This window comes from Anopheles darlingi, chromosome 2, assembly GCF_943734745.1.
Source record: "Anopheles darlingi chromosome 2, idAnoDarlMG_H_01, whole genome shotgun sequence".
NCBI lineage: Eukaryota > Metazoa > Arthropoda > Insecta > Diptera > Culicidae > Anopheles > Anopheles darlingi.
Window position 1 is genome coordinate 72,673,557 of NC_064874.1, and position 11,049 is coordinate 72,684,605.

Here is an 11,049-nt window from a genome sequence, read left to right on the forward strand (position 1 = left end):
CTTCAAACAGAAGCAAAAGGAACAACAGAAGGCGCTGGAAGCGGCCAAGCAAAAGGCAACGAAGGGCGGTCCGCTGCTGCAGGGTGGAATTAAAAAGTCCGGCAAGAAGTAAGGAGATCGGCTGCATCCTCCATCCTGAAGAGCGAGAATCTGCTACCGAACGCGTCATACTTCGTCATTTTATGACTTGGAATGATGAATATTCCCGAGCGAGTACTCCATGGCTCGGTGTTTTCGTACTCATCCGTGATGCGCGCATTTTGTGAAGAAAAATAAATGTCAAGCTACCAACCGTTTTGCTTTGCAATAAATATTAGTTAGTTTATAAGCTTACACTAGCGGTTACAATACACAAATGAGAGCGGCGGTAAGATGGAACGGGAACAAGGTGATTTCGTTTACTGCTGCTGCACTCGCGGGGCTCTCGAACGAATCGAGAGCGGTCGGTGTCGTCAGTTGCTTGATGGAATGAAATTGTCGTAGTACGATCTGGTATACTCGGTCATCAGATCCATCATGGCGTGCGGTACGAAATCCGGGTTTCCTTGACCACCTTCCACCCTGCCATCAGCGGTGTAACGCATATAGCTGGCAATCGTGGTCTCTGGCGGCACGATAGCACCATCCTCGACGATGCAGTTGTCCTTCAGAACACATCGGCGACCCTAGGGAGAAGAGAACGGGACTTTATTGGGGCCTACAGGGCAATTTGTTGCGACACCGTGCTTCTTACAATAACGGCGTTTTTGCCGATGTACACGTAAGATCCTATAGAGGCGGCCGATACCACGGCACCTTCACCGATGAACACATGATCCCCGATCTGCAGCGGGAAGAAGGCGACACCCTTGCTGAACTGCTTGTACGGAGGCCTGACGACGGAACCCTTCGAGATGACACAGTATCGTCCGGTTCGCACAGCAGCTAAATCTCCCCGGATAATAGCACCGCTCTGCACAATCACTTTTCCGTGCAGCACGATATTCTGGGAGCCACACAGGATGGTCTGCCGGCTCACCTTGTTCCCCGATGCCGTTTCGACGTACTCGTCCTTGTTAAAGTAAATGTTTTGTGCTTCCATTTCGCGAAGCTACCAAGGAACGGAAACTCCGGGAAAAGGGAAAATTTGCGAGCAACGGATGAAAATTGCGACCGAGGATCCGGAATCGAACGTAAACATTAGGGTGAGTCACCACTCATCGCTACAGTGTCAGCTGTAGAACCAGCATGTTTAATGCTTATGAAAACCACACAGAGAATACGATTCGGTGAACGAGAAGAACCATCTATTTTATTCATTTTATTACTAGGCTAGTGTTGCATAGCTATACAGATTAAGGTATTTATTCTTGTAAGACGATAACTATCGCCCGAGGCGATTATCTTATATCACCGATTATTTAGATCACATCGGCGATGCTAGACGATCTAACGAAACGGAAAAAGTAATCGCTTCGGCAATGGAAGTAATTGGGTCCATCTAAATGGTTGAAAAAGGTCCATTTAAACATTTAACTGAATTATAGTAGGTGCTTTTCTATTTAGGAAACATTGCATAGGTCAGTATTGCCCCTTTTTCTTACTACTTACTTGGGCGAAAAAAAAAAAGACTTCTCAGTACTCCACCTCGAAGTTTAGCGATCCTTCAACGTCACGGATTTCAATGGACTGAAATTTGGCCGGCCTTGATTGGTCCCCTGGAAGGATGGCTCAATCTCGAAGCTCACATCCCAATTATCACCTGCGTCTATAAAGTTTACCTACGCAGCAGAGACAGGCAAAAGTTAGTGAAAAGACTAGCTTCGACCTAATCAGGATCCACAATTGGTATGCTTACCGCAATGGTAAGTGTTTTGCACAGGCCAGAAGTCTCGACGTTAAGGGCTCCTTCGGTGATAGGCACTGGCAGGGGGTTGGTGAATGACACAGTTATTTTGATGGGCATTCCGGAGGTCGGTACACAGGCCAGCTCTAGCTGTAGATGCGGTCTTCGTAGCCGGTAGTTCTCCTGTGAGAAAAATTCGTAATCCGCTCCATCGATGGTCGCAAAGCTGGTCACTTTAAAGATGGCTTCATTCATACCCGGTTCATAGTAATCGTCGAAGTGGACTGGTAATACTCGGATCACTCTCCGGATTGAGTGTGAACTCAAATGGAAGGCTCGTGATGGTTTTAATGTTCTTTCCCGAGTAGAGCACGTGGTTGAGATGGATTCTTCCTCTCGTGGTTTGCTCATCTGACTGACTGACGTTACGAATCTGAAGTATAATCTGGAACGGCTCACCGATCATTACATGGTCCTCGAATTTCAGCATAAATTCAACATCGTTGCCCTGGTGCGCTATATGCTCAGAATTTTCACCAAACACTATCTTCTGGTAGCTTTTGGTGAGGCTATTTTGATTCAGATTGAGAGCACGCAGCATAGACGAAGATGCTTCGGCGGATTGCTCTTCAAACTTGTAGTTCTGCGTAACATCTTCTCGCTCATTCGAACCAACTGCTTTGGTGCTGATAAACTGGCCGATACTGGTCGTATCCTTTTTGATCAACTGCAGCGACTTGCCGGGTCCGCGGTAACGCCAGGAAAGTTGATCGGCGTTCACTTCCGCATAAACGAATGCACAATCGTACAGCATGTGCACGGCACCATGCCGAACAGCTTTGACCGGCGCGGGGCCAAGTTTGTAGTTGAGGTCGGAATATTCCTGCGGTGTACCGTCGATTACTTGCCATCCATCGTATTCGGACGTTCCGAGATCGTTGCGCTTCAACCATACCTCATTCCACACGTGATAGTTCCAAGAGGTATCACGCGAAAACTCTGGCAGCTCATTGCCCTCCTCGTCAAAGTACACATCGAGCGTAAGCGAACCCTCACTGTCGTGTCCCGAGGCGAAATTGGTGATGATACGACAGGGTATACCGAGGGTTCGATACATTGTGGTCAACACGCCCGCAAACACCCAACACTGTCCATAGCCGACCGGATCCTTGTTTTGGTAGTACTTTTGCAGAATTTTAACTGAACCGGTCCACTCACTAGGTGCAGTACCATCATTGTACTTTCCGCTCCAATTACCAATCAGTACGCCACACTTCCTATCATAATTGACGGCTCCCGATAGCGCCCGACATACCTTGATCGCATTACCACGATATGTAGCCGACAGCCTGGCAGTGCTTCCCAGCAAATCGAGCGTATAATCCAAAATATTCTCCTCATACTGACCGACTTTCCAATGGTATGGCTAAAAGCTACGCACAGTACCTTTCCAGATCAGCGTCATGTCTTCCAGCACGTACTCTTGGCGCTGATCCTCATCTGTGCAAACATCGAAATGAACAGATCGATCTTGCCCTCTTCGCAGCTAGCACTTAAGCACCGTACTTACCGTCGAGAAAAACGGAATCCTCTTCGCACCAGGGATTGAAGAGCAGATAGAACGGCTCCTCTAGATTATAAACATCCGGCTCTGTAGAACAGCCTGATTTAACATTCACAGAGAGCTTCCACTTTGAGACGGAAGCATGCGGAGCAGTTCGAATGGTGATGGTGTGCTCCACTAGATCTTCCTCCTCGGTGGGCTGTGCCGCCTCCAACCGGGCTGACCAATCACTGTCATCTTCCTTCTCCACAGATGCACTGTCGATCGTTTTGAGCAGTAGATACACTACTGTATTATGACCGTGGCTAACCCACTCATTTTTGATCGGATCAACCGCTAGTACCAGCCATATGGTATCAGTTTTGGGTTGAATGGATCGATTGCACACGAGCCGCAGTATGAAATCCTGTCCACGCCGAACGACCAGTTTCGCAGGGTTTTGGTTCATCGTATGATACTTATTCGTCCGATGGCTGGCTCCATTCTCATTGCTGCATATGTCGATCTTCTCGACCACTAGAGGACCTTCGTCATCCTCATTGTCGATATTATTGTCGCGTTCTATATAAATAGCATCACCACCATAGAACGTCGTTAACATGCGATCCGTTCGTTACTGGCGCATAGTAGAGTAGTTGGTTTACCTTCCTCGTGTCTCCAAAAGGCGAACGGTAGCGTGTGCGGTGCGGTTACTTCCATCGTTAAAACTGTGGTGTCAAATGGCAGGATCGTCAATCGGTGATCACACGTTTGGAATCACAATTTGGAACTAAAGCATCGCCAGCATTCGCCTCATTTATATGTTCGATCTGACCCAGGAACATCTCAACTCGTCCGTAACTCATAGTTTTCGTACTTCTCGGAGGCTGTTATGGCTGTTACTAAATCAAACGCTCATTTGTTGATTGTACGAACGATCGCAGATCCGTTTTAATTAATCTCCCTCTTCGCTCTCAAGATGCTGATGGTGGCGACGTAGTCGAAAATAGCAAGCTGCTGAAAATAAAAAGTGTGGCTCAGCATTCACAGTATTATTAGTTTTATTTTGGGTTGGTAAGAATATGATTCGATCGTTTTTGGGTAAATTAAATACTCCTGATTTTCCAATTTAAATCAAATATGCACCCTTTTATTAGGTAATTTGCAGCCTTTTATTGGTAATTGGTATTTGGGACCGTCACTGATCAGTTACTAGCTTCAAGCAGGCCAGATATTGAACGTAAAGATGTTAATTTAGAGATTGACTGCACGAGAACAGCTCATTTCAAATACTATAGGACTCGATTGGGCATTCGATCCATCATGTTCTTTGGTGTCGAGTATGTGATTGTATAATTCAGCTTTGCGCGCATAGTTTTATGATTAATATTTAGTGTCCCGGAAGTTTTGTGATTGTTTTCCTTTTTCGGCGATGGACCTGCTTGTGTGAGATCCATGTTTAACATTAAAAATGTCGAAGCGAAATCGACGAAACTGCTAAGATTTCTTTTGATCATCAAGTAACGGCACCGTAAGCAACATTCAAATTAGCAGCGGCTTAACTTACATTTTCACTTTCATCAAAGCAAAAGTGTGAAATGCATCCAAAATATTCGTTGTTGACATTCGTTTTTAATACGCTTGTAGCGACCATAGCTACACGAGAACTATTCACATCAGCACGCGCCTTAAGCGCTGCTCGACTTTTCCACGCGCATCGTGGAACCATACATTAAGCGCTACTTGAGAACGCTCTCTTCGGTTTCAACCTCCATGGAGCACGGACGTTCTTTTGCACACCAAAAAAAGCGTTTTAATAAAAGTCAATTCAGTTCACAACTTCCGATCTCAAAATAAAAAATGTGTTGGAGTAGAGTAGCATACCCCACATAAATTGGTGACCCCGACGTGATCGGGAAGTGAACAAGTGACGCCGAACACCGGCTCTTCAGAAAACACGCAACCACGCCGGTGCAGTTTGATCGGCCAGTGTCAGTGCAAATCGTTCCGCCGAACACCGGCGCAGAAAGTGGACCGACAAGGACACAGGAATCAGCAGGAATCGCTACGGCGACGCGCGCCGGCCATTCCTGATATTTCCTGTCCTTCAAAGACTCCGTGCTACCACCAGCTTCCAGTGAAACCGAAGAGCAGCATTAAACAATTCCAAGAACGCATCGACGCCACGCTCGCGTGCAGGAAAAAACACGTTACAACCAGTTCGCGGAAATCGGCACGCCATCCGTGCAGAAACTCTCTCTCCGCGATCGTGAACAAGCGCGCAAAAAACTCTCTTCGTGCTTCGCAACGAAGTGCACGCGCACTCTTCCACTCGCGAACACGTGTTCTTGAGGAGAGAAAGCCATCGTACATACAGGCGTCGAGAACTTCTCCGCCCGCTGCTCTCTCGCTCGAGGTGAGACAAGCGTGAAAAAGTGCTTCGGTGACACTATCCACTAAGTGAGTCGTGATCAGTGAATTAGATCGTCATGGCCACTCTGGACCAGTCCGAACCTCCAAGCACTCCGACCAGCGCGTCCACCCCCGCTACCATCGTCGGCGCCATGCCGACGGAACATCGCACTGCCGGACCCCACTAACCTGGTCCGAGGAAACCACCGCTGCCTTCGAAAATTGCAAGAATCAACTGGCGGACGCTACGCTCCTAGCTCATCCCAAAGCAGACGCCGAACTCTCTTTGTGGGTTGACGCTTCGGACTTCTCCGCAGGCGCCGCGCTACATCAAGTAATAGATGGAACACTCCAGCCACTAGAATTCTTCTCAAAGCGATTCGACCAGGCACAGCGGAATTACAGCACCTACGACAGGGAGCTGACAGCAATCTTTTTGGCGATTCGACATTTCCGCCATTGGCTTGAAGGCAGGCAACATCACGTGTACACGGACCACAAGCCCATCACGTATGCGTTCCACCAGTCGGCATCTAAAGCCTCGCCTCGCCAACTCCGTCAGTTGGACTTTATCGGGCAATTCACAACGGACATCCGCCACGTCCAAGGACGCGAGAATGTCGCGGCCGACTTGTTGTCCCGCATCGAAACCTGCAGTACTGACAACATCATCGACTACGATGCCCTGGCTAAGGACCAAGCCACAGACGATGAACTACAGCAACTACTACGCGCCAACGACAAGTCTGGCCTCAATCTTCGCACCACAGTCCTTCCTGGCTCTAACGCAAGCTTAGTTTGTGACGACGACGGCAACCGATTGCGCCCCTTCATCACAAGAGCTTACCGGGAGACTTTCCTTAGAGCAGTGCACAACCTTCATCATCCAGGCACAAGGTCAACCACTAAAATGATGACTGCACGATTTGTCTGGCCAGGAATTCGTAAGGACAGCGCAGCATTCCCCGCAACGCGCTGGCGCCCCCTGGAGCAGTTCGCCACCACCGCTGGCGCCTCCAGGTTCCGACGCTGCAACAAGCAGCCATCACCAAAGACGCCGCAACGCGCTGGCGCCCCTGGAGCAGTTCGCCACCACCGCTGGCGCCTCCAGGTTTCCACGCTGCAACAAGCAGCCATCACCAAAGACGCCGCAACGCGCTGGCGCTCCTGGAGCAGTTCGCCGCAACTAGCCGCGCCTTCAGACTCCCCAACGACTAAGACATCCCGTTCATCGACATCGACCGAAACGAGGCTACCTGCAGCTACGGTCGGGCCACACGAAGGGACCCACCGACACTAGCTGGGTGAGCTTGTTTCATCACTCAAGAAGGCGATGGAAGCTATAAAGCCAGCACCGTTTGTACACCACGGCCACCAGCGCACCTTCTTCCACAAGGACCTCGCCACTTCTTCTCATGTGTTTGTCAGAAACGACTCCGTCCGGCCTTCGTTATCAGCGCCTTACGACGGACCCTACAAAGTTACGGACCGCGCAGCAAAATTCTTCTCGCTGTTGGTAAACGGGAAGGTGGTCAGAATTTCTATCGACCGTCTCAAACCGTGCTATGCGGCAGAAGACAACACTGACAGCGGACGCTCCTCTGAGCTCAGCAACCCAGCCATCGACGCTACTCCTTCGTCGGGGCTTCAAGAGCCAACTAGCCGACCGCCGTCATCAACCTCGCAGCACCAGGGAAATCGCCAGCAGAGATCATCATCTCCTTGCAGCACCGCTCCTGAACTTCAAGCGCCACCGGTAACAACACGCTCCGGTCGCCGCGTTCGATTTCCGAAGCACCTCAGTGAATAGGACATACTTCTCGCAACAGATATCGCCACGAACCCCGTGTTTAAAGAGTCGCCCCTTGCACCTCCGTTCCGCACCGTCTTCGCGGCTAAAAGGGGGGTACTGTAGCGACCATAGCTACACGAGAACTATTCACATCAGCACGCGCCTTAAGCGCTGCTCGACTTTTCCACGCGCATCGTGGAACCATACATTAAGCGCTACTTGAGAACGCTCTCTTCGGTTTCAACCTCCATGGAGCACGGACGTTCTTTTGCACACCAAAAAAAGCGTTTTAATAAAAGTCAATTCAGTTCACAACTTCCGATCTCAAAATAAAAAATGTGTTGGAGTAGAGTAGCATACCCCACATAAATTGGTGACCCCGACGTGATCGGGAAGTGAACAAGTGACGCCGAACACCGGCTCTTCAGAAAACACGCAACCACGCCGGTGCAGTTTGATCGGCCAGTGTCAGTGCAAATCGTTCCGCCGAACACCGGCGCAGAAAGTGGACCGACAAGGACACAGGAATCAGCAGGAATCGCTACGGCGACGCGCGCCGGCCATTCCTGATATTTCCTGTCCTTCAAAGACTCCGTGCTACCACCAGCTTCCAGTGAAACCGAAGAGCAGCATTAAACAATTCCAAGAACGCATCGACGCCACGCTCGCGTGCAGGAAAAAACACGTTACAACCAGTTCGCGGAAATCGGCACGCCATCCGTGCAGAAACTCTCTCTCCGCGATCGTGAACAAGCGCGCAAAAAACTCTCTTCGTGCTTCGCAACGAAGTGCACGCGCACTCTTCCACTCGCGAACACGTGTTCTTGAGGAGAGAAAGCCATCGTACATACAGGCGTCGAGAACTTCTCCGCCCGCTGCTCTCTCGCTCGAGGTGAGACAAGCGTGAAAAAGTGCTTCGGTGACACTATCCACTAAGTGAGTCGTGATCAGTGAATTAGATCGTCATGGCCACTCTGGACCAGTCCGAACCTCCAAGCACTCCGACCAGCGCGTCCACCCCCGCTACCATCGTCGGCGCCATGCCGACGGAACATCGCACTGCCGGACCCCACTAACCTGGTCCGAGGAAACCACCGCTGCCTTCGAAAATTGCAAGAATCAACTGGCGGACGCTACGCTCCTAGCTCATCCCAAAGCAGACGCCGAACTCTCTTTGTGGGTTGACGCTTCGGACTTCTCCGCAGGCGCCGCGCTACATCAAGTAATAGATGGAACACTCCAGCCACTAGAATTCTTCTCAAAGCGATTCGACCAGGCACAGCGGAATTACAGCACCTACGACAGGGAGCTGACAGCAATCTTTTTGGCGATTCGACATTTCCGCCATTGGCTTGAAGGCAGGCAACATCACGTGTACACGGACCACAAGCCCATCACGTATGCGTTCCACCAGTCGGCATCTAAAGCCTCGCCTCGCCAACTCCGTCAGTTGGACTTTATCGGGCAATTCACAACGGACATCCGCCACGTCCAAGGACGCGAGAATGTCGCGGCCGACTTGTTGTCCCGCATCGAAACCTGCAGTACTGACAACATCATCGACTACGATGCCCTGGCTAAGGACCAAGCCACAGACGATGAACTACAGCAACTACTACGCGCCAACGACAAGTCTGGCCTCAATCTTCGCACCACAGTCCTTCCTGGCTCTAACGCAAGCTTAGTTTGTGACGACGACGGCAACCGATTGCGCCCCTTCATCACAAGAGCTTACCGGGAGACTTTCCTTAGAGCAGTGCACAACCTTCATCATCCAGGCACAAGGTCAACCACTAAAATGATGACTGCACGATTTGTCTGGCCAGGAATTCGTAAGGACAGCGCAGCATTCCCCGCAACGCGCTGGCGCCCCCTGGAGCAGTTCGCCACCACCGCTGGCGCCTCCAGGTTCCGACGCTGCAACAAGCAGCCATCACCAAAGACGCCGCAACGCGCTGGCGCCCCTGGAGCAGTTCGCCACCACCGCTGGCGCCTCCAGGTTTCCACGCTGCAACAAGCAGCCATCACCAAAGACGCCGCAACGCGCTGGCGCTCCTGGAGCAGTTCGCCGCAACTAGCCGCGCCTTCAGACTCCCCAACGACTAAGACATCCCGTTCATCGACATCGACCGAAACGAGGCTACCTGCAGCTACGGTCGGGCCACACGAAGGGACCCACCGACACTAGCTGGGTGAGCTTGTTTCATCACTCAAGAAGGCGATGGAAGCTATAAAGCCAGCACCGTTTGTACACCACGGCCACCAGCGCACCTTCTTCCACAAGGACCTCGCCACTTCTTCTCATGTGTTTGTCAGAAACGACTCCGTCCGGCCTTCGTTATCAGCGCCTTACGACGGACCCTACAAAGTTACGGACCGCGCAGCAAAATTCTTCTCGCTGTTGGTAAACGGGAAGGTGGTCAGAATTTCTATCGACCGTCTCAAACCGTGCTATGCGGCAGAAGACAACACTGACAGCGGACGCTCCTCTGAGCTCAGCAACCCAGCCATCGACGCTACTCCTTCGTCGGGGCTTCAAGAGCCAACTAGCCGACCGCCGTCATCAACCTCGCAGCACCAGGGAAATCGCCAGCAGAGATCATCATCTCCTTGCAGCACCGCTCCTGAACTTCAAGCGCCACCGGTAACAACACGCTCCGGTCGCCGCGTTCGATTTCCGAAGCACCTCAGTGAATAGGACATACTTCTCGCAACAGATATCGCCACGAACCCCGTGTTTAAAGAGTCGCCCCTTGCACCTCCGTTCCGCACCGTCTTCGCGGCTAAAAGGGGGGTACTGTAGCGACCATAGCTACACGAGAACTATTCACATCAGCACGCGCCTTAAGCGCTGCTCGACTTTTCCACGCGCATCGTGGAACCATACATTAAGCGCTACTTGAGAACGCTCTCTTCGGTTTCAACCTCCATGGAGCACGGACGTTCTTTTGCACACCCAAAAAAGCGTTTTAATAAAAGTCAATTCAGTTCACAACTTCCGATCTCAAAATAAAAAATGTGTTGGAGTAGAGTAGCATACCCCACACGCTGTTTAACACTCACAGCCGAATGGAACGAATACTAAGCAGCAACGATCTTTTAGTGTGAAATTTCCTTGCTACAAAGCGTATAAATATGATTTCTATGGTTTAATACTTAACGAGCTGTTCCGTTATCGGTCGTTCGGTCAGTCGTTGTTGACTATTCCTAATTTAAAAATTCTGTATTATTTTATCCTCACCCCAATATACTATGTCCGAAGAAATCTAAACTGATTCTTAAATTTGATGATATTTGATCATTTGTATCTTTAGTTTAACAAATTTAAGACAAGATGAAACTTTTACAGCGTTTTCAAAAGTTGCCGTTTTTGCCTAAACCATAGCCAGATAGTACGGGTGCTTCGATTGCTTTGAAGATTGTTTGTTCGTTAGTTTGGAAAAGATGAATTCTTTAAAAATGAAGAATCATGAAAAC

At 50.2% G+C, this 11,049-nt stretch overlaps 2 protein-coding genes, 1 long non-coding RNA gene and 1 pseudogene across 3 annotated transcripts in view; 1 reads left to right on the plus strand and 3 right to left on the minus strand.

Moving 5' to 3' along the window:
- LOC125950835 (translation machinery-associated protein 7 homolog) overlaps positions 1 to 295 on the plus strand; it is a 665-nt gene extending 370 nt beyond the window's left edge. Inside the window, exon 2 of the mRNA XM_049679171.1 lies at positions 1 to 295. This exon is cut by the window's left edge and continues 84 nt beyond it. Within this exon, the coding sequence (XP_049535128.1) occupies positions 1 to 112 (112 nt within the window). The 3' untranslated portion in view covers positions 113 to 295.
- An 8-nt stretch (positions 296 to 303) lies between these two features.
- LOC125950834 (dynactin subunit 5) lies at positions 304 to 1,166 on the minus strand. Its single transcript, XM_049679170.1, has 2 exons — positions 734 to 1,166; positions 304 to 665 (listed from the first exon to the last, which is right to left on the minus strand). Exons 1-2 carry the CDS (start codon positions 1,079 to 1,081, stop codon positions 453 to 455), a joined length of 561 nt encoding a protein of 186 aa, XP_049535127.1. The 5' UTR covers positions 1,082 to 1,166; the 3' UTR covers positions 304 to 452.
- A 448-nt stretch (positions 1,167 to 1,614) lies between these two features.
- On the minus strand, positions 1,615 to 4,088 carry LOC125959886 (annulin-like; annotated as a pseudogene).
- A 926-nt stretch (positions 4,089 to 5,014) lies between these two features.
- Positions 5,015 to 10,612, minus strand: LOC125951075 (uncharacterized). The gene is made up of 3 exons (XR_007468766.1): positions 9,844 to 10,612; positions 7,164 to 9,627; positions 5,015 to 6,947 (listed from the first exon to the last, which is right to left on the minus strand). It is a non-coding gene; the product is annotated as an uncharacterized LOC125951075 (long non-coding RNA).
- Positions 10,613 to 11,049: the final 437 nt, after the last annotated feature.

Coding starts and splice junctions, on each gene's coding strand:
- LOC125950834 (XM_049679170.1), bottom strand. CDS start 1,081: ATGGAAGCACAAAACATTTACTTTAACAAGGACGAGTACGTCGAAACG. Junction 666..733: donor TCGGCAAAAACGCCGTTATT/GTAAGAAGCACG, acceptor TCTTCTCCCTAG/GGTCGCCGATGTGTTCTGAA.